Here is a 23,688-nt window from a genome sequence, read left to right as displayed (position 1 = left end):
AGCCCGAGCGTATTTTCACAGCATTTTAAAGGATTTTTCAGGGCACGATGAGTAAATATTGCATATTTTTGATTAAAATCCTTTAAAAATTGTGAAACCTAATTGAAGTCAATTTAAATAAAATTAAATTCGCGTGGCTTGGTCTCAGCATTCCTGGCGTAAACTTTGGCCAAACCATTTATTCTTTTGTTTTTCCAGCATTCCTGCAGCAAGAACGCCAAAAAATGCATTTTCCCGTGCAGTCACGCCATTTTACCGCCCGAAAAATGCAGAAAACCAACAAAAATTGGGAAATTTGTAGAACAACGTCATTAGGGGGAGCAGAACAAACCGTTTGGCTTCGCTTATGTTGGTTCTTTTCCTTGTCCCTTTTTCGTGGTTAATTTACTTTCATGTTTTAATTTTGACCAACCCCATTTCCCCCTTACACTCGATTCATTTTATTATTTAATTTAACCAAAAATGTCCACGACACCTCGAGAATTCCAGCGAAATGCGGGCCATGCAACATGCGGCATTAAATGCGGATCTCTGCCCCTTGCAACCGCGAACCTCTTCTTTCCTCCATCTGAGCCCATTTCCACTTTGCATTCGCCGCCGATTCTCAATTCCCGATTCTCTGGTCTCCAGGCTGCATGTGGCACGCAAGAAGTCATTAAAAAGCACTAAAAACGCAGCACTCGTAAAAACGAGCGGGGTCCCGAACCCGCCCCTCGACCCATCCTCCGGTGACCCTGTCTCCTCCCATGACTCCGACTCTTTTTCCAACTCCCAAGCTTTCTTGGATGATGCAGCAGGCCATAAACCAGAACAACAACCCGGCACTGGAAGAAACGAAAAGTTCCCTTAAAGCTAAAGAGTAGAACAATAGCTTATAATATCTAATATAATATTGATATAACATCTAATAAAGATATGTATTCTTATAACTCATTCAATATCATTATAAATATATGTATGGGTTGTCTATTCCAAGGGCTTCATAAATAAATATTGATACTTTTAACGACTTCTACCGTATATAAAAACAAAGTTCTTATCAATGTAGGTATAACTACTCTATGTTAGTGTGTGGTGTATTCAAAGGGCGTCATAAATAAATGCTTATATTTTAATTCTTCTATTTCTTAAATGAACTGTTTTTATTATCTTAAATTACCAACTACTTAAGGTTAAAAATATTTTTTAAAGTGAAATGGCAAGTGCAAGGAGTGAGAATGGCAACAATTTGGCACACGAAAACAAAAACAAAACCATTCCCGAAAAAACAAAACAAAGAGGAAAGGAGACTCTGCTCCTCTGGGCTTAAAAGAGAAACAGAGCCTAGCTAAAATATGCAAGTAAACAAAAATGAAGTTCCCCACAGCAGTACCTCACATGCCCCCCAGAACTCCGCCCCTGACACACCACACCTCCCCACCCCCTTTTCAGTTCGATTACAGACTGGAAATCAGACTTGGGCTCGTCTCCAGCGACTGCATTCCTTCATATTTCGCAACGCCAAAGAATTCCATGAATTATCACATCACATGTGGGACAGAGCAGCGGAGCGTTCCTGGAACTGCATTTAAAAGGGGGTTTTGTGGGGATAGAACCGAGGAAATTGCCCGCTGGTATTTGGGTTGACAAAGCGCGTGCGTAAACTTTGCAAAACACAACTGGCATTGAATGACGGGGAATGGATTGTGGATCTTGGTGACCGCCACCAGCCAAAGTTGGACATATCGAGGTTACGCAGCAATGAGGAAACGTGGGAATAGATGTAAATGGTTCGGCAATTAGTAATCTGCATCTGTGGGTGGCCTCAAAGAGATCAGAAGCGCAGCATTAAAGACGCTAAAGCTTGCCATATCGGGAAAGTAGTTTGGTCCTAACTATTGAACGAACAACTAAGGCTTTTAGTTTGATTTCCTCTTTGGATGATGACTTATTAAAACAACTATCACTGATCATAAAGAAAACTAACCATTCGGATTTAATATTAACTCATTTTGTGAGTAAGAAAGTCAGATATCTCCACAAATAAAACTTATTCATCGCTAGGGGGCAATCAGTGATCTCTAACCTTTGGATACCACAATGTTATCACTTCCCACGACTCGTAAACTCGTAAACATTACAGACATTGCACATTGATCTCATTTTCCGAGAATAACGCACTCGTAACTAATCGGCGAATCTCCGGCCCCTCAAGTGGTTGTTTTCCATTCAGCCAGCGGGGTTGGGCCCCGATTTTTCCACTGCCTTTTATGCAACGCAGGGCGAGGAGGCATAATAACGCATAACGCACAATGGAGTCGATAATCAGAAGGCCCCGCACCCTCCGCCCTTTTCCCCTCCGCCGACCGATTATCACACTCCCAAGTCTCGTGCTATGCTCTTCCTATCATTGCCACGCAGTGACCTCTCGAAGAACCCGACTTGTTGAACTGCCTGCCTCGGGTTGTTTACAACTTGTAATGGAAACTTTTGTAAACTTTTCCACAAAATCCCGTCAGGGGAAAACTACCAAAATAAAATGACATTAGCCATATCAATTGTACAAAAGTGAAACGAAGAAAAAAGCATTTGCTCGAAAAGTGCCAAGTGGGTAAAATTCCATCAGACCTCGAGTTCAACAGATATTCGGATTATTTGCTCTGCTCATTAGTAAGCCGTTTATGCCAGTCCTAAGCCACAATAACGTATATATTTTTTAGTCACTGGAACGGACAGATAGGAATGTATTCAAAAACAATTGCGCATTGCCCCCAGATCAGACTGTCTGTTTTTGATGAATGCATTTATTGACATTTAGTCGAGACAAGAAGAGCACAAATCATAATTTAACGATCAAAACAACCGGAAAGAGGAAGGGTTCAGAAGAAAGGGATCTATACGAAGTCTCGGTATTCTACTTATTTTAGTTATGTCATTATTTTTTTTATATAATTCCTTAAAAAAAGTAATGGTGTAAAACCAATCATCGAGTCCCGTTATCAATCATTTTAAAATTTTTGGGCTTTTGTAATAATTCATAATAATAATATATATATATAACAATAAGCTACCTTCTTACCTTAACTAAAAATGTATATATTTTTTAGTGTATTGTTATTATTATTTCAATACCGATTGTTGTGCGTGAAATTTGTTTATTTTTCTTGTTGTCTTCGTTCCATTCTTTCCTTTTTGAATGCGTTCTTTTTTTGCAAATTCATTCACCTTTTTAATCAAGCAAACCAGTTGCGCTTGTTGTTGTTTACCCATTTTTTTTGGGTCTTTTGTGTTGTTTTGGTTTTTGGTCATTGCCAAAATGAATTTCCCCGTTTTGTATGCGCCACGAAATTCGTGATAAAAACAACGTGAGATAAATACACATCAAATATTTGACTACGATTAAGTTGAGCCCAGAGTTCGAGGACTGCGAATGACTAAACGAAAATATATAGTGGACAAAAAAGAGAGCGAAAGGCTGCGCCTGCGCCCAAGTCAATAAGATTATGCATGTTTTGTTTGAATATTTTCGGGCAATCGAAATATTGACGATATGTTTTTGTTTACAGAAGGCATTTAATGAATGAACGGAACCGAATTTATTCGCATTGTTTGCCGTTGGATTCAGTTGAATTCGATGCGAATGCGATTGCCCTCGCGGGCAGGTAGCACAGGTAACACTCGATAATGTAAAAAGTGTGTGGGTCTTTCTCGAGTACGTGTCTTGAATGAAATGCTCCCCTCTTTGAGCCAACTTGATTTTTTCGCCAAATTATCTTGGACTTAAAATCTGCAGAAACACACAGAAACAAGACAAAACGAACTTCATGAATGAGCCAGCAGCCTGGCCAGTCAAGGCAAAAAAATGTCAATACCAGAGAATACAATTTTTGGTTGCTTTTCTTTTCGCTTCACAAGAGCTCGAGAAGTTTCTACCTCGAGTGGGTTTTGTTTTCGAATTGTATCTGGTTTTGAGGCGAGTGGATCTCGAGTGCCAGCAATGCAATTCAATGCAGAGAAAGTCGATTCAATTCCAACTGATTTGGCTTTTCTAATGACCGCGATTGGTAGATAAATCATTTCACAGATTCGATGCAGATTGAAAGGGATTTCAACTTAAAGGGACACTTTTTTGGACCCATTTGGTTTTTACTTCAACAATTTTTTCTGGGCATAACCTTCAACATAAATTTGTCTTGCCTTTCAAGTAAATATAACCGATGCTTTTCTTGAAAAATATTCATTTATTTAAAGATTTTGTCAGCTTTTTCTTTCTCAAATATCAAAGGACAATCCCTCCTTACTCAGTGAATCTTTTACAGTTTTGCACACCTTTTCATCCAATTTTTGGCAAGACAACCACCGCAGCCATCAAATCATATGGAAACCGTGTCAGACACAAGCTCTCGTCTAATTTCATTCAAAGTGGCGTATTTAATTTCACATTTAGACGTCTTCATAGCCACATTCGAGACGTCTCTTCTTGGTCTGTATGGGCTCTGCCCGTACTCGACTCACCTTTTCCTATCCGCACCAGATATCTACGAGCTGTTGGGCAAATTTCCGGTTTCTGGTTTCATTGTAAAAAGCCAAGCGACAGCGTAGAAGACAAAAACATTTTCGTACGTTTCGGTATTTTTGGTTCACACGTGCGCGGGTAATAAACTTCAAATGACCGAAACTGAATGGAGCCCTCCTCTCCACCTCACCCCTCCGCAGGTATTAAAGTGGGCCTGGCCAGAGGCAAGTCAAGTGTTGAGGCCAAACACTTTGCGACTCGCACTTAAACGATACAATAACAATAACAGAAACCAAAAACCAAAAACCCAAAACCAAAAACAGAAACAAAAGCAAGCCAGAGCTTATCAAAACGTTTAAGACCGCTTTTGTACCTTTCGTACCTCCACCTCTCCTCACTATTTTTATCACCTGCCCTGCCTTATTAATGTATCTTCTGTGTTTATCATTGTCGAATTTTAATTAAGCCGAACTCGGTACACGTGTATGCTTAATGCGTTTATTGTCCAACAAGTTCAATGCCTTCTCGCTGGCCCCTTTTCCCTTATCCCTCGCTTTTTAATTGGCCACCGTTTTGCCGAATAGTAAAAAAAACTGAAGAAGCAAGCCTCCGGAAGATTTTTATTTAGAACTCGGGGTTCCTGAGGCAAAAAAAACTGAAAACGACACGGAAAGACTACAAGATTTTGGGTTATATTTACTAATGACGGTTTTAGATGTCGTAAACATTGTCATGAAATATAGCAAAATGTATTCCTTGGACTTAAAGGTTTGTCTTACAATAGGTTTTGGATTACCATCCTAGAGTACATATTTATTTATTTGCCTTGCGCACCCAGTTTCCTATTTAATTTTCTCGTGCCAGGCTTTCAACTCCACGATCTTTCTACCATTTTGATGACTTTGCATTGAAATAATCCTTATACTCCAAGTTTATGACGACAGATCCTATAAATAGCCTAAAGCTGCCACAAAATTAGCTTGAGGCCGTAAATGTTTATTAAAATTTTAAAATATTACGTATACGCAATGGGATTTCATTGAAAGGAACGAGGGCTGGCCTCTCGCAACCATTTCAAATATATTGAATTTCATGGCACTTGGGCGTCTATTTTGGACCAACCCACTCCAAGGAAGCCATAAAAATTAATTTATTAATAACCCTTCTGTGGCCCAGCGAAACCTAGGGTTGGAGTTCGAGTTTGAGTTTGACGAGGGGTTAAGGGTACAGAGGGCTCTCTGCTGACGCGTCATTAAAGCCGTCTGTGCCACACACACTAAACGCATCACATCCACACATTAGTGTCAGTGCTAATGTTAATGCTAACGCTCATATCCTGTCCAAGGATAAAAGCCGTGTTTGCAACAGTGGGCCCTTTAGCGATAAGAAGTAAAACAAAGTGGACTCATGGAACTAAGATGTATCTTAATAGTCAATAATATTGCTAGAAGTACCAAAATTTGTAGGAATATTATTAAATGTAATCCTTGTTTTAAAAAATGACCCATCATTATTTGTTTGTTTAGGAACATTGCTTAAAGCTATTTTAATTGTACAAACAGCCACTACTATTAGTTCTATGTTAAGACAAAATATTTAACTTTTTTAAATAGTCGAAATGTTAAACCACTGTGCTTCAAGTCCCCAGACCATTTCTCCGTTCATGTGATTAGATGTGAAGTTTGTTTGACTTTCGTTTTTGCTAATAGACTTCACAAATGTTATGGAATCAGGAAGTTTGAGCCCCCTTCCCCAAAACAGATGTTTTGTGCTGTTGTTAAGTTTAGTGTTATGGCCATCCAGGGTGAAGGTGTAGCATCAAATGGGAATGGCCTCGCCCGAACACCCCTTTCAGATCTGTTTAAAGGAAAGTTATCCGGTTTCCGTGCTTTTGTTTTCGTTGGGGTCATTTAAATGGAGTTTCTTGTGGTTCCTCGGCTAATTTCCGACGGAGAAAGCTGTTGAAAAATGTTACGCCGATTCTAATTGGTCAGAAAAGTAACTTCGTTGCGAGAAAGTCTTTCGATTTTACTCCAGGTTAATGGCGGATGGTGTAGTAGGTGCTTTTGAGCTCCCCCTCCAATAGAGGGAAGTAAAATTTTATGCACAAGTTGTTGTTCCTGTAACTGCCGCTTCTGTTGGTGGCGCATTAAATTTGATGGTCTACTAAAATTTCTATCAAAGTGTATGCATGAAATTTTTCTCCTGACATTTGGGGGTGGCTTTTGTGTTGTGTTGGGGATTGGTGTATTAAAACTTTATATGCATTATAAAATTGGATTTTATGTCATTCCTGGAGTTGCCATTAGCCTTTGTCCCCCCGAACCGGAAAAAGGAGAAAACATAAAAAATATTTTGATAGTCAATTGCGTGCCAAGGGAAGTTTCGAGTTCGAGTGCTTGCCTCAGTCCCATTGTTCCCGAAAAAAGTACCAAGAACTTGCCCATAAAGTTTCGAATACTTCCCAATGCCGTGTAATCGTAAAAAAGCTCCGAAGAAAAACGCAAATTGAATGAATATTTGCTCTCAAATTACCCCCGAAAAATTAACATTAAGTTGAAAGTTGTCTTCGATTCGGTTTGATTTCCGTTTTTTCCCCTCAAATGCTCTAAAAAGAATGTCGTGTTTTATTTGTTATAAATTTTTTATATTTACGACATCTGCCCCATTTGTTTTTTATTCCCATTGCGAAGGATTTATCAAATGAAGTGGAAAATTTGAGTGAAATGCTGGGGGATTTATACTAGATCTGATACATTTTTCTTTGGATGGATTGTCGGCTTTCTTAAATTTTCTAAAATTAATTTATCATGTTTTCCATTTGGATAAATACTAATGCCGCAAGTGAACGTTTATGACTCCAAAACCCATATTCGCGGAACGACTCAATTAGGCAGCAGGAAACGTCCTCAACTCAATTCTAAGGCCGTAAAACGACGGGGAGTCTACATCTATCCGATCCATTCTAGACCTGAAACCACCTGCCCATCAGCTTCATTAGCCCTCCGATGCGCGTGGCCTCGTAAATGCCAAATGCCGAGGAGAACATTTGCTAAATTGGCACAAAATGTTGCACAAAATATGAAAACAATAAAATTCCAGTGGAGAAAAAACGCTTGACCATCGGATGGCAGCATATCAGTTGGGCTGAATCAGCCCGAATTCGTTTTATTTTGTAATTTTTAATGTTTTTACGAGGCCATAAAATTAGCAGCAGCCGCATTCGAGGCACAAAGGACGACAAGTGCGGCAAGTGCGGCATCGGAGGATGAATATGAGTATGAAAACGAGTACGAGGTCCATAACTCATGCGACAGTTAGATGCGAGCACTCAGATAGGCCGGGGCCATCTGAACGATTCCGAGGACGAGGATGAGAACGAGGATGAGGCTGGCAACGAGGATGCCGATGCGGATGGATATGAGCTCGGAGCTGACTGAATGAGGCACTTAAGCAGACTGCAGCGCCGCCAATTGCAGCCCGACGGCATTCCTTTGAATTATGGGGTCGCTCTTGAAAATGGGATCGTGAGGCGATAGTCGGTGGTAAAAAAGATATCGGTTTACAAGTCATTATTTTGTGTGTATTAAAATAATAGTTTAGTATAGTTTGTATGAGTTTGACAAGTTCGAAAATATATAAAAGTCGAGGCTAATATTTTTGAAATTTGAAAGTTCAAACTTCAAACCATATAAAGTTAACTTCATCAAACGGTAAAATTTGTAAATGCATAAATGCACAGAGTACACATCTATACATTTTTTGACTATCTTGGCTCTTACCGATGAATTAGCTTGGCAAGCATGGATTGTAATCAATATTTTCTTTAAAAAGATTGGTGTTCCTGGATCCACTATCGCTCCAAATTGTCCATCTCTTTGCATTTGCCTTTTGGTGCATTGCATTGATTGAGTGTTGAGAGGACGAGATGCGGCGCTGTGATCTCTCTATTATGTTTGGCCAGGCCAACAAGGCCATAAAATTTGATTGCCTTGCTGGCCAAAAAATAAACCAGAAAGTCAGGAGTGGGAGGTGGTCGAGAAGGAGCAGGAGGAGGCGCCAGCCAGAAGACGGAAGGACGAAAGTATACCTCCTATAGGCAGCACAAACAAACAGTTTGGTCATCCCACTGGCAGCGACCTGTTTTCGGTGCTGAGTTTGCAGACAGGTGCAACGCGACCGGAGTATTTTTTATATATTTTTTATTCAGCTTATGGGGGCTGGTACCGCACCGCCCCTTCGCCATGGCCCAAAGGCAAAGCGTCGCCATAATAAACCAATAAAACGTTGCCGCTGCCGTCGCCGCAGCCACTTGCAGTTCCAATCAAGTGACTTTTATTAGGGGCAGGGCGGCCGAAAGGGGCGCTATGGGGTATAAATTGCCATAACCATGGCATGTAACCAAAACAAAGTGAACTACCGCCAGAGAGCCTAAGAATACCCAAAGTTTTTGGCGAGCTCAAATTGAATTACGTCGAATTTGGGTTTCCCTAAAAGGGGTGTGAAAAAACCTACACTACACCAAGAAGCTATTACCAAAATGTTAGCAATATTAAAGTAGAACTGTAAAAGAGTCCTTATTTTTGTTTGAGCAACAAGATAACAGCGAATACAATTCGATAAGAAAATATGAAAACCAAAATCCAAAATAATGGAATAGATTTTATCAACGACTACAAAATTCATTGTAAAATTTCAAGAAACCTAATTGACTACAAAATCAGAACAAGAGATTAACCCAAAACGGTTAGATAACAATCTAAAGCTAACAAATTTCTTAACTCGACTGAGATTTAAGAGATTTTGAAAAAAGCTTTAAATTTCAGTTAATTGTAGCCAAATGTTTTCTTCTACTACCTGCATCTAGAAAAATTGCTGAGAATTCTGTCTAATATAAAGACACCAGCCTGTATTAGATTGAACAAACTGAACAATACCTGATCTTACATGGCCGATAAGTTAGGGTATCACCCCCTGATGCAGTAACAACACTAACAACCACATCGGCAACCTGTAATGAGCCGCTTTCTTCACTCGGGGGTTTCCCCTTTTGTTGTTTCTGGCGCTGCCGCTGCTGCTGCATGGTAAATAGATTTCGATTGCATGCCTCGTCGTGTCTGAGTCTCGTAAGGAGGGATCCCAGGGGGGTTGAGCATGGGATATATACACCATATAAGGGGGCCGCAGCAACTGATTGTCTGAGATGGACGCGGCGCGATTGCTTTAGTCATGGTCTGTGGGACACGTGCGATAATTATGGTAATATTTGCATTTGCGTGTGGCTCCGTTAAACAGTTGAGTGAGTTGCTGGGCGCCAAGACGCGACTTGATCGCCGAAGAAGACCTCTACCGATGGATTGGCTTCGTTTTCGGGGCTCCGACTTCCTCACAGCTGCTGGCTGATCGCTCCCGATCCCCGATCCCCGCCTTTTTCTTAATGGCCTTTTAAACAGCCAGCACAGCCCCTAATTCGCCCCGACCAGACACGCCCCTCGCCGCAGGCTTTTAATTATGTGGGATTGCAAATTATTTTATTTTAAATTTGGTGCAAAATTGAATGCCGTTTTTTGTATTAACTCACACGAGACCGCAGAGAGATTCACCACTATGAGCATTATGTGGTTGGTTATAAGTGGACAAGCTTGACAAATTAATTTCAACTTGAACGACTACATTTGAATTGTTTATAGACTTAAATTAAACCTATAAATAAATCCTCTCGAAATTAAGTTAATTATTTCAATTATGGTATGTTTAATATTTAAGATCTCAATATGTAAGGTTGTTGGTTCTATAAAAACGACCTGGTTTAGTGGGCTTGTTTCAAAGTTGTCACAATGAGAAATCATAAAAATGATATCAAATTAAGCAGTTTAACTGAGGGTAATTTATCCGTTTCTCGAAGTTTCCTCTCATCTGTTATCGAGTTTCCCTGTTGACGTCAGCCTTCAAAGGGGGTCAAAAGTCATGTAGCTTTCAAAGCAAAAACATTTCAATGCTCCATGTCTACTGTCATTTTGGTTTGGCATTGTAGGCACCAATTACGAGTGCACCCAAAAACAGAGGAAATTAAACTTTACGATTGACCATTAAAAATCTGTTAGGCCAGATCATAAAAAGCAAAGTATTAAACGTTAAAAAATTGCTCAACATGGAGAGCTAAACAAAAAATAAAACGTCTCAAGGAGAAAACAAATGTCAAGACTTGTTGAGAAAGCGTTTAGATGGAAAACTAGTGTAAGGTATTTAACTGAAGTTTTCTTTTAATTTGAGAAACTTTCTTATGAGCTGGCTGTTAATTAACTGATAATGTGTTAAGTCCTTTATTAAGTTTCAGAGTGGTAGAAAGCTAAAGATAAACATCTATCGCATTCAATAAACAATATATGTGAGCTTCCTATACTTACCCACCTTTTGCATTCATTAACGAACAAATTCCCAAATAAATTCAGAAGACGCTCAAAAAAGCGAACACAGTCCCAAACAGATCGTAAACTATTCCCAATCTTGGCTTGACGCCATTTAAACGCCACCAACGGAAAACGAGAATAAAATCAAACGAGAAGTCGCGAAATTCTTCTCGTCTGGAACCTTATTCTACCTGTCCCAGGTCATTGAATGCAGTTCGCCCTGCTTCTCTGTCCCTGTCCACTTCGATTACAAACTGCTGAATGAATTCCGCTGGCCTCTTTTGCACCCTGCATATAGGTATAAGACGGTTCTTGGGTTTAGAACCCGAAAATTCGATTTTTCTTTGAGTCGCCGCCGTCGGAATTCCAAGAAGGACCTCTCCCCGTCTCTGTCGCTCTCTGGTCTCCCAGCTCTTTTATTGCGCTGTTCTCATTTAAAGCATTTTATGGCATTTTGTTTAAGTCGCCGCTTCATTATGATTTTTATGGCCACTTTAGCGTGGCTCCTCCAAAGGAATCGCCATCTCTCAGCTCAGGTTCTCAGTTCCCAGTTCTCAGGTGGGAGGAGGCATTGTTTAGGCCCCGTTTTCTGTTTGAATACTCTGAGGAGGTTGGAGGTTCCGAGCCGAAAGTGCAGAACAAAAACCGTTTTTAAAGCTCGTTATAATTTTTGTATTCCCTTTTTTAGTGGCGGATTTCTCGGCTTCTTCGCCCGAATTCAATGTACCCTGTGCATCTCGGCCAGGTGATTGCCCTTTCGGCAACTCTCGTGTGATTTTTGTTTTAAATATCCTTGGGGCCAAATTGGAACTGCTCTTGCCCCCCTGCTCCGCGGGTCGTCTCGATCTCGATCTTGTTCTGCTTTCGACTCCAAATGAAGTTGCTCCACTTAATTGCAATCATTAATATGGCCCACTATCACAGATCGGAGATAGGTTACGGTTTAATCGAAGCAGAGTTAAAATAACTCTAGATGCGCATTAATTAGAAGAGAATTTCGACTTTTATTTCGTGATCATCTACCATAACCAGATTTAAGAACTATTTATACCAATATGTTTTTCAAAGTTATATTAAGTCATAAAGTAAACAAAATGTATTTAAGTAAATATTTATTGCGCTTGGTTGGAGTTTTTTAAAGGACTAGACCCCTGAAAAAAATCCACAAATTCCTTTCCATCGTCTTTATGTTTTCTTTTGGCCTTAGTTCCCACTTGGAGTCTCTCTTGTGCAGTTCAATGAGCCGCTGCAAGGTAAATTCCCCCGAAAGCCAAAAATTCCTTGGAAGAGCATAAAAAGAGATCCCCCACCGCCGTTTTGGCACACACAAACACAGAAAGGGAATTAAAAACACATAAATGTCACTTTCGAATAGCATTTTGTTTTATGGAGCATCCTTTTTCGGACCAAAACAAAACAGAAAAGAGCTGCGGAGGAGCCAGGGGCTTCCCCTTCTTCGAGGGGCGGCGTCTGGGCAACAAATTTGACGCAAGCGCAACGCACACACAATGTACACTATACAGATACAGATTCAAATACAGATACAGATGCTTCAATGCCAGACGATGCCCGCTGAACTTGACAATGAACTCCCGGTTGACCAAACTCGAGGGCAAACACAACAAAAGGTGATTTACCTATATCCTGTCCTGTCCCTCGTCTCCTTGAGGAGCCTGCGGAGAAGGCTCTACCTAACAATAGATGCCACAGCTTCAAATACAGATACAAACATTTCGGACGAAACCCATTCAGACGCACTTCGCACATTAACGCCCTGGATCTGGCTATGGATCTGAATCGGAATCTGAGTCTGAATCTGAATTCGAGAACGAACCCTTGGATCATGTCCTTTATTCTTTATTGTCTGCTCGGTGTGGGAATCTCGGCGAGAGAGCGATAACTGCAGTAGGTCTTCTCGGAACTGACCGTCGGTCCCTTAAAAGCGTGCCGTAATCTCTTTCCGAACCGAGGCCAAAGCAAATAAACCCAGTAGACAAATACAAAATTAATGCAATGAATCGATAATTCGGAGAAAATGTATAGATCTTGAAAGGAAAGGAAGTTGATGTCCAAGAAATAAAAAAAAAGAATCACTAGGAATTCCGATCGCAAGCAAATAACTTACTCTCATGACTTTGCAATGAAAATTGGGTGGAGAGCAAGCCTAAAGTTATGTGCTATTATTTCACCAAATATAAATGAAGATTTAAGCTTTAAGCTTCGAGCGCTTGATGGAAATACACATTGACATACGAGACATTGATAACGTTTATTTTGAAATTATGGAACAAAATATTTCTGAGCGGGTTGATTTATTTGTCTCCTGGTCATGCAATTACTATCCCGTATATTTACATGATATCATCTCCAGATTTACTGCCCACTTGATAGATACCATAAATATGTGTGCACTCTATGTTAACCATAAATTACGTCTAGCCGACTTGGTTTCGGTTAACTGCACTCCGAAGTAAGTCCACTACAGTCGCGCTGAAGTCCTCTTTTGGTCCTCCCCTCAATCCGCAATCCCCAATCCCCGTACACAATTCCATCTCACCCACTGTCCAGCGAGTCAGAACGGCTCGATTAGCGATAATATCTCGTCGCATTGTCATAATTCTTGGCTGGGCAAGAAGAGCGTACAAAAACCCATTAAAATCTCAATGCCACTCGGTCCAGTTCAGACCCGACCCTGCCCTATAGAACGAGCTTAGTTTTCTTCTAATCATCTGCCAATGACAATGACAATGACCCCATCGCAGCCAAGTTTGTTTACTGACCAGAGCTACTGCTGCCTTTGATATATTGGAGAGTTTTGTGTTTATCGAATGCCATCATCTAATTTTCATTAACTTGTTTTTCGCATACAATAATTCTTTTGTTCCCGTTTCGAGGGTCCTTGAACTCGACCACAAGCCAAGAGATCTAATAAAAATACTCAAAATGCGTTTCAAATATATTTCGGGTTGCACTTTGTTGTGTGTACTGACAAGTTTTTCAGAGTGGCTAGTTTTGGGTCAGTGAAATTAATGGCATTTTTCTAATATAATAATATAAATAATAAATGTAATATAAATTACACATACAAATATTATTAATAATTAGTGCTATTGAAGTGAGGATATAGGAAACGTGAAGACGACAATCTATTTTACCGACATTGATGACAACGCTTATAGACGAGAACTCCAGTTCTGGAGTATGGTGAATAATAAGAGGCGGGTGAGCACTTGGCCACCCATTCGGACGCTGCATTATTAGCCAAGTTTACAGACACATTTGTCAATTTTATGGTGCCAACAGGACGATGTATGACTTTCGAGCTTTTCGGGGCGAAACGATGCCGCATTGCAATTATTATGAATCATTTTCCGGACAGCTTTAGTGGAGTGTTGGTGAGGGGGGTACAAGGGGTCGACAGATCTCTTTTTGGAGGGGTGGAAACACTTAATGGGGAGGGGTGACTGAGTTAATTACCGTCAACGCATCGCGATGAGAACTTTTTTAATTCATTTGGCAACTTTGGCATACATTTAATATTTCTGAATTGGGTTACTCTTTCTTCGGGTATTGCAATGGTGAAAACATTTAAAAAAAAAAAATATTATAAAATTTTAGCCATTTACTGCGATAGTTTAACACATTGTGTAGATTGTGATTTCCGAATTCCACTATAAAACATTTTTTCTTTTTTAATATTGGGTATAATTAATTTAATTTAATGAATGGTCCACCGCAGTGATATGTTAATATCCTGCCCATGTTTTTTTTTGCTAAAGGTATTCCAAACACTGCGTGTTTCTTAATATTTTTGTTCGCCGGCGGTGATCGATGATGGCATCGGCTTGACCTCTCTGAGTGTGTCTGATTTTATTGGAAAAGTTTTCTTAGCGGCACCTCAAACTTCCCACTGCCCAGCTCCTTACCACCACCCCTCCGAACCAGGGTGCAAATCATATTTTATGGCCATCATTATTACCTAATTTTTATGCTCCGCCAAAGGAAAACTGCTGCTCCAGCTGAGGAAGAAAACTTGGTCCTGTCCTCTAGGGAGTGGACCTTGTTGCACATTCCCAGCCCACACAAATTTCCCTCGACTGCCTGTGCGCTGATAAAAGTTTTTCTGCTTTTCCATGTTTTTCTCTGCCTTTTTCTTTAGTTTTTCACTGATTTTTTGGAATTTTAGTTTTGCATTTAAGCGAGCATGGCAGACAAAATGCGATTGCTAATTTTTCATGGCGGATAATGAATGATATATTGGTTGCAACAATCTGGGTCGGCATGCTGCTAGAAACGGGGAGTGCAATTATTCAAACTATTTGTCAGCACAAACAAAGAGAAAGAAAGTGGATGGAATTTGGTGGTAATTACCCAAAACTTAAACCTTCACTTTGATAAAAGTCAGAATGGGGTATAAGTGTATAGTAGATATGAGAAATGGAAAGAAAAAAGGTGGCAGCTAATAGTTTTAAATGCTTCTTGGGACTTCAGAAGGGATTTCCAGGTTGGAGGGATTTATAAATGATTGTTACGAATTTTAAGATCTCGATCCACCCTACAGCTCAAAATAAAATTCAGTTTTGACTGAATATATACGTCATTGGGCCTTAACGCCATCATTTCTACATTGAAGTAGTCCCTTAGCTTGTTGCGATTACATTCGCCACAGTAAACTCAATTTACCCAAAATCTCAAAATGAGGAGACGACAACTTGATCACTCTTCGCCCCCAAAGCGAATCGTCAATGTTATAGCCCTGAAACAGAAACTGTCAAACGGTGGATCTGATAACTGATTTGTGCGATAAGCCAGCTTTCAATTTGGGACTCATGTGTGTTTAAGACACACTCCCTGGCGTTTTGGCCAAGGCCAAGGAACTTGCAGGGAGCACACATGTAGTCACAGACACATAAAGTAAATACAAAATGTTGGGCAAACGACTAATATGCGATTATGGCAAATCAAATTCTGCTCCAAAATCAACACAGGGCGGGGAAAGGCGAGGGGGCTTTTCAACATTTTGCACATCTGTTCGAATCCCTTTTTTTCGCTCTCTTTTTTCGGCCAGACATGGTTGGGCGAAGAAAAAAGTAAGTACATACCCAAATATAATAAAAGCAGGGGACAATCGACGGGAGTGAGGGGCAAGGGTGATATGTCTGCTTCCTCGCAGGGTTGAGGGACGAGGGGTGGGCAATGGGCAAAGGTTACTGACACAGCACGCACATTGACCTTGATCGCAGACAGCGGTGATTTCTAAGGGGAAACAGGAGCAGAAAGTGTCGAAATCAGGACCTACAGATGGTACACGCACAGGACACGGGACAGACAGAATAAATTATTTGCCAATTTATTTATACACCCAACCTACCGCATTGTTACATCACGTAAGTGTTAAAGTCGGTCCAAAATCAAGGGTAGAACGCACACAAAAACTGTCGAAAGGGAGCTTAACCCATGAGGAACTTTTAGAGCTTTTACCCCAGACTAAGTTTAAACAACCGTGTTCCATTGACAGGTTATATAACACCTTGGAATATACAAATATAAAGAGTACTTAGAGAGAAGAACAAAAACTGTTCTCAATTAAATCCTTTGTAGTTTTAGCTAAGACAGATTAATAAATTTTTTTTTTTTTTAATTTTACATATTTATAAAGACGATTCCATTAAGTTCATATAAAATATTTATAAAATAAGTCTATTTTAGTTTGTTATTCGTAATAGTATAACAACTTTAGGTACAATTCCGTTTGAAACAGCAGCCCTGAACCGAGATAGTACAGTTCCGCATGGCATTGCAAAAAATTCCTCTTGGTAGATGAAAGCACCTAGAAATAAACTTCAACTGATATGACATATGCACATATCAGTGAGGTGGGCAACAGTCCACTGTCACTGGGTACGAGTTCAAAGCCATAACAATACTCTAATAAATATTATCGCAGTGCAGGGAAAAAGACTCAGTCACCGTCGCCAATTGCCGACGGTGATCGGCAATTACACAACAGGAACACGTTGAAGACGAGCGTCTTGGTCGAAGGCCTTATCTTATCACCACCTGGCTTGGCTTTGGCTGCAGAAGCTGAAGCAGAAGCAGAAGCTGGAGCAGAAGCGACCGGACTTGGATGACAGCATCCGAAGATAAGGCGAAGCTATTTTGAGCCGGAATGGGACCTATGCGACGACCTATGCTGATGGCGGGGACTCTGCCGCTGATATGGTGCAATGCAAATCCCTCGTCGAGGGGTATAAAAGACCCAGGTTGGCTGCAGTTAAGACAACAGACTTTAGGTGTTGGTCGTTGAGCGAACCAAAGCCGGAGCAGTTGAAGAACCAAACCAAGCAGCAGCCAAAGGACCAAGGATGAAGCTGACCCTTGTGATACTGGCCCTCGTGGGCTGTGTGGCCGCTTTCAGCGTGCCCACGCAAAAGGTGAAGATCGCCGACAAGAACTTCCTCGAGAAGCAGAAGTTCCTCTTCGAGATTGTCAAGAACATCGATGAGCCCCTGATGTTCGAGGAGTGGATCAAGATGGGTCAGAACCTGATCGTCGACAAGGCTCAGTACGAGGTGAGTTATTAAAGTAGTCCTTCTGGATGCCATAGACATGTGTCCCTTAATCCATCCCCCCAGACTTTCGACTTCTACATGGAGAAATTCTGGGAATCCTACAAACTGGGAGCCCTGCTGCCCAAGGGAGAGTTCTTCGGAGCCCTGGTCAAGACCCACCACAAGCAGGCCTACGGTCTGTTCAACTTCTTCTACTACGCCAAGGACTGGGAGACCTTCGTCCGCAACGTCGCATGGGCCCGCATCCACGTCAACGAGGGCATGTTCGTCTACGCCCTGACCCTGGCCGTCATCCACAAGCCCCAGTTCGAGGGTCTCATCCTGCCCCAGATCTACGAAATCTTCCCCCAGTACTTCTTCAACAGCAAATTCGTGTACGCCGCCGAGAAGTTCGACTACGAGGTCTTCAGCAAGTTGACCATGTACGAGAAGGAGTACAAGGACATCCTCTACAAGGACTACAGCGAGTTCACCGGCAACTTCTACTTCTACACCAAGGACTGGAAGACCTTCCAGTGGTACAAGATGATGGGTCTGGACCAAGAATGGTACGTCGAGGAGAACTACTTCCTGCGCGAGAACTACGCCCAGTTCGTCCAGGATCCCAAGTACGTCGATGTTGTCAAGGGCCTGAAGAAGTTCTACATGCCCGTGGACTACACCCGCGACATCTCCTTCTTCAACGATGAGACCAAGATGTCCTACTTCACCGAGGATCTCGGCTGGAACGCCTACTGGTACTACCTGAACATGGACTACGCCTTCTTCCTCAACGGCAAGGAGTTCGGTTTGGACAAGGACCGTCGCGGCGAGTTCTGGATCTACAACGTTCAGCAGATCCTGGCCCGTTACTACCAGGAGCGCCTGGCCAACGGCTTCGGCGAGATCCCCGAGTTCTTCTGGTACAAGCAGATCGAGTACGGCTACGATCCCCAGCTGGTCTACTACAACGGCATTGGCTACAGCTACCGCAAGAACTACTACGACTTCTACACCTACGGCAACTTCGAGATGTACAACCACATCCAGAACTTCTTCAGCCGCGTGTACAAGACCCTGGAGACCGGATTCTACAAGACCGCCGACGGTAAGGTGTTCGACCTCCACAAGCCCGAGGCCATCAATTTCGTGGCCAACTACCTGCAGGGCAACGCCGATACCTTCGACAAGTACTTCTTCAACTACTACTACATGCTGTCCCACATGTACTTCGCCGATGTCGACTACTCCGACATGGAGGTCTTCCCCAACATCTTCCTGAACTTCGAGACCATGCTGCGCGATCCCTTCTTCTACACCTTCTACAAGAAGTTCACCGATGTGTTCTACACCTTCAAGTACTACCTGAAGCCATACACCCAGAAGGACCTCTCTTACGAGGGCATCACCATCAAGGATGTGGCCGTCAGCAAGCTGGTGACCTACTACGACATTGTGGACTTCGATGTGACCAACCTGCTGAACGATAAGATGACCTTCGTCGACGGCCAGTACGTGTGGGACAAGGCTCTGCTGGCCCGCCAGGCCCGCCTTAACCACAAGCCCTTCGACTTCGAGTTCACCATCGAGTCCGACAAGGTGCAGAAGGGCGTTGTCCGCGTCTTCCTGGGCCCCAAGTTCGACGAGTACGGCCGCGTGATCCCTCTGGACTACAACCGCAAGAACTTCGTGCAGATCGACAGCTTCGTGTACCCCTTCGTTGCCGGCACCAACACCTTCAAGCGCAGCTCCAAGGAGTTCACCTGGACCGCCGAGGACAGGATCACCTACACCGAGCTCTACAAGTACGTGATGCTGGCCAGCGAGGGCAAGTACGACTTCCCCCTGGACATCAGCGAGCCCCACAACGCCTTCCCCGACCGCCTCGTCCTGCCCAAGGGATGGGAGCAGGGCATGCCCATGCAGTTCTACTTCTTCGTCTCGCCCTTCGCCGAGGAGTACGAGCAGTTCTCCAACTTCGACTACACCTACTCCTCGGGAGTTGGCTCTGGAACCCGGTTCGTCGACTCCAAGCCCTTCGGCTATCCCTTCGACCGCCAGATCGATGAGTACGACTTCTTCGTGCCCAACGGCTTCTTCAAGGACGTCAAGGTCTACTACGTCGACTTCTTCGCCAAGTACTTCGAGAAGAAGTACACCAAGTTCGGCACCTTCGACTACTCCTACTTCGAATACTAAGCAGCACTGGATCTAGCTTCTAACCTTAAACGATTAACTTTAAAATTTGCAATGCCCTAGGCAAAAAAAACCCATACCAAAAAAAAATATGAAAACGAATCGAAAACAATAAACAAATTCTAAATAATTAAAGCTTTTCTAGTTTTATTTCAACTAATTTTTTCATCTTTAAGTGAAAGAACTTGAACTCAACCAATAAAGTCCAAAAGATTTTTAAGTATCATAAATAAAAAATAATAATAATACCATAACATTCTGAAGAAAAACTTGCTTCATTAAACTAAATTAACTCCAACTTTAGAAACTATCCACATCCAGAAGAATTGACAGAATTCTTTCCGACCATAGCAGAATTTCTCAATTTATGAATTCGTCAACTAATTTATTTGAGAATAAACGTTCTCGAAGACGAAAATACTTTCGAATTTTATTTTCGAGATGAAAAGTTTCTTGATTTTGGTTTTCGAGATGAAGTAGTCTTGTAAACCGATAACACCTAATTTCGCTTTGGAGAATCTGAGGCTTAGTCGATCTTGCTTCGCTTTTGAAATCTTAAGAATGAGTTTTACTCGATTGGACGAAAGTATGTTAGCCACTGACATTTTGTTTCACTCTGTAAGATGTCATTCTTGTTGGGCAAATCATCTTGTATAATAAAATATCTTATTATTTCCAGAACACCTGAAGCACAATTTGTTTTGCGTACTAAACCAAGTAAAACCGCCTTGGGGTACAACATGGGTTAAAGCTCGTTCGGCCGTGTCCGAATCGAAATGAAACCGAAAACTGGACGCTGGAGTCCTTTTTAATGGTGGGCCTTTGGTTCTTCTTGTGTTTCGCTCGGTGGAAGGAAAGAAAAAGTGTAATAAAACGCTGAACCCTGGAAGCGAGCGGCAGACGGGCGAAATCCTTGGGCAGGAAACGCCAAAGGTTCGTTAAACTTTCAACGCCAGCTAAGCCCGAAACGAGTCCTGAGTCTGAGTCCTGTCTCCCATCTCCTGCTCCTCACTTGGTCCTTGTGTCTGCGGCTCAGCTTCTGGATGGGAGGAGGGCGATGGAAGACAGGCCAGCTCGTGCGTCGCTTCCTGGCCACGCACAAAATATCGACGCACTTTTGAAAAGTCCTTGGATCCCGGGTCCTTCCCTCATTTGTATTTGGTGCGTCACTCCTGCCAGCTTGTGGGTATCGTCTGGCGGTGAGACGCAGAAACAACGAAATGTAAAAAAAGAAACGTAAAATAAAACAAAACTGCCTGGAGCAGCAACCACCACCAACAACATCAGCTTCGAGTGGAGTAGAGTGGCAGGGAATGGAAAGGAAGGGAATGGTGAGTGGAGTGGATGGGTTCGGTATGATATGGTGGCAACCCAGTCAAAGACCTACAAAAAGAGAACCCCAGACTATGCCTCGCCCTTTGTCCGTGTGCGTGTGCCACGCCCCCTCCTCTCAAGAGTCTTGTCTAGGGCTCCTTGGACTTCCTGGTGCGTAGGACGGCAGTCGCGCACTTCATTCAATTCAAATTACTTGAGCTTTTCTTGGGCCCCAGCTCCCGCTTTAATTGCCCGGCGGGCGGAGGTTGCTTAGCCCATAAATTATAAACATTTGCCTAAACTTCTCCCCCATTTTGTTTGCTTTCTGCCAAGGCTCAACGTATTTTAATTAAAATATAATTAAAAATAAATATTCCAGTGAAAGCCAGTCCGTGAACTGAAGTTCTTCCACAGTAAAGTTCTAGTTGATGGAAAACAGTATTAAACTTTTGCTTTAGTAGGAAGCACCATTCCCGCCAAAAATTTAAAAACATGAACCTTGCAACTGCCATTTCATCATCATCCAGCCACGATGAGCAGAAGAACATGATTCTGGACTGCCACGCCCCGCAACTGTACACCACATGTGGCTTCATTTGCCCCCAGAACCAGACCCAAAACCCGAACCCCTCTTAGCCCTCTTCTCCTGGCACATCTCCCCGCCATTTTGCTGCGTTACTCTGCACGCATTTTGTGTTTTGTTTGCTGTCCACAAATTAGCAGTCGACGACCCCAATATCAGTTTACGACCAGAGAATGGAGAGCCCACAGCCAGTAGCTCGAAAAGCTGGGAATGAATCCCCGGGGTGGAGTGAAGGGGCTACCGGTCCGATTCCCGTTTCATCCTCACCTTGCGGCTGTTTGGGCTGACTGACTGGCCGGCCGGCCAGACATCGAAGAACTGAAGAACTGGGGAACCCAAGAACCCAAGAACCCCAGAAGACAGCCCTTCGCTTCCCGCCTTATTGCTCGTAATGATGTTGCCACAGTTTAGAACCGTTCGCATGTCGCTCGCAATAAACACAATCTAATTCGCCACAGGCACACTCAAAAAAGTAGCATCATTAAAAATAACAAACCGATCTCAATATCTTAAAACAGGATTTTAGACAGCTCTTATACTTTTTTAAACTCTTTTATGTGGATGTTAGTGACCTGGGTTGAACTCATCTTTCCCTATATTTTATTCAATACTATTGAAACATTTATTTTTACAACATTTGACACCAGAAAACATCAAAAGGTTGTGTTTTTGATATTTTTTTTAAATATCAAGATAATATTTTAAGTAGCAACCCTGGATTCATCAATGCGTCTTACTTTTAACTGTATTCATTTTCGACCCTTGACATGCCACTACTAACATATCAACCGCATCTGTAGGCCCGTCGAGAGATTGGCCGCCCCCCTCATTCTCAGGGGCTTCGGGTTTCGAGTCGGGAGTTTGTCTCTGACTTCGGCTTCTGGCACTTGGCTTTCCACATTCTGTCGCGTCTGTTGGCCTGTTCCTGTTGCCCTGTTCGTTGCCGTTCTGGTTTTTTTGCACTCGTGCCTCGGGTGCGGCCCCTTCTGCACCGAGCAGGGCACCCCCATGACTACACCACTGTGCTTCCCGGCCCTCCCTGCCTGCCTGCCTGCCACCAAATGGTTCTTGCCCGTTCTGTTTTGCTAGCGAAGCTCACAACACAGCAGAGTTTTCCCGCCAAATGCCTCGAAATGGGGGAGTGAAAGCAAAATAAACCGAACCGAACTCAACTGAACCGAGCCGAGTGCAGCAGACAATACCACATGGCAAGTCCTAGGTCGGTTACACCACCACCACTGGCAAATGGTAAATGGTAAATGGCAGTGGCACTGGCTCGACTCCACCACCAGCCGCACCACCAGACCAGAGGCCTGGCCGCAGAGGAGGACAGGAGTTCGAAACCCGGGCCCAGACAGATGCGGGCCGAGGACGAGGATGAGGATGAGGTTGAGGTTGCGTTGAGGTAGCTCGCTACCTCATTGTTGTTCTGCTGTTCCGCCGTTTCAATATTGAAATCGACAAACGAAAATCATCAGCAAATTGTGTGCACTGCCCAAAATAGGGGTTTTAAAGTATAGGGTTATAATATAATCTTAAAAGGAGCATCTGAAAGATACAATTTATAGTTAGGCATAAGTATGTAATTCTACATTACAAAACTTTATCTGAGGTTGTGAAATTAATGGAAAACTTCATATTTTGTCTTTAAAAAAAATTTCCATATGTTATTTATGGAAAACGTATAAAACGTAGAACATAGGACTCAACGAGGTGCGATCATTACACTTAGTTCAGAAGACATTCTTGAGTTACAAACTTGATACACTATGAAGTTCAACTATTTTATCATATGGATAATATGGATGTTATTTTTTGACGTGCCTTCCCATTCGTTCCGTTCCATTCCCACGTTCTCCCCACCATGTGAGCCATGTGAATGAACCCGGCCAAGGACAATGATCTACGGCGGCTCAGACTCACAATCAGACTATCGGGGTTTAGAGCTCAGGTCCACTTCGAGGACCACGCCTACCCAGCCAACATTTTCGCTTTTATTTACGTGTGCGATTTATTTGGTCGAGGGTTGATTTTTTACGACTGCGGCAACGGGTAGCAGAAGAAGAAGAGGCAGTCGGCGTCATTGACATTGCGAATTTTGATGAGGGCAAAGCAGCAAAGCCGGCAGAAGCAGCGAAA

At 42.5% G+C, this 23,688-nt stretch overlaps 1 protein-coding gene across 1 annotated transcript; it reads left to right on the top strand.

Annotated features, from left to right (window-relative positions):
• The first annotated feature begins 17,180 nt into the window (after positions 1–17,180).
• Lsp1gamma (Larval serum protein 1 gamma) lies at positions 17,181–19,787 on the top strand. The gene is made up of 2 exons (XM_017079555.4): positions 17,181–17,477; positions 17,541–19,787. The coding sequence occupies exons 1-2, from the start codon at positions 17,271–17,273 to the stop codon at positions 19,653–19,655; spliced, it is 2,322 nt and encodes a 773-aa protein (XP_016935044.1). The 5' UTR covers positions 17,181–17,270; the 3' UTR covers positions 19,656–19,787.
• Positions 19,788–23,688: the final 3,901 nt, after the last annotated feature.

Source organism: Drosophila suzukii, chromosome 3 (genome assembly GCF_043229965.1).
Source record: "Drosophila suzukii chromosome 3, CBGP_Dsuzu_IsoJpt1.0, whole genome shotgun sequence".
NCBI lineage: Eukaryota > Metazoa > Arthropoda > Insecta > Diptera > Drosophilidae > Drosophila > Drosophila suzukii.
This window is presented reverse-complemented; position numbering and strand designations above follow the sequence as displayed.

Excerpts from the sequence above, each read along its gene's own strand:
- Lsp1gamma (XM_017079555.4), top strand. The coding sequence starts at position 17,271 with ATGAAGCTGACCCTTGTGATACTGGCCCTCGTGGGCTGTGTGGCCGCT. Across the intron at positions 17,478-17,540 it reads TCGACAAGGCTCAGTACGAG|ACTTTCGACTTCTACATGGA; the intron begins GTGAGTTATTAA and ends CCATCCCCCCAG.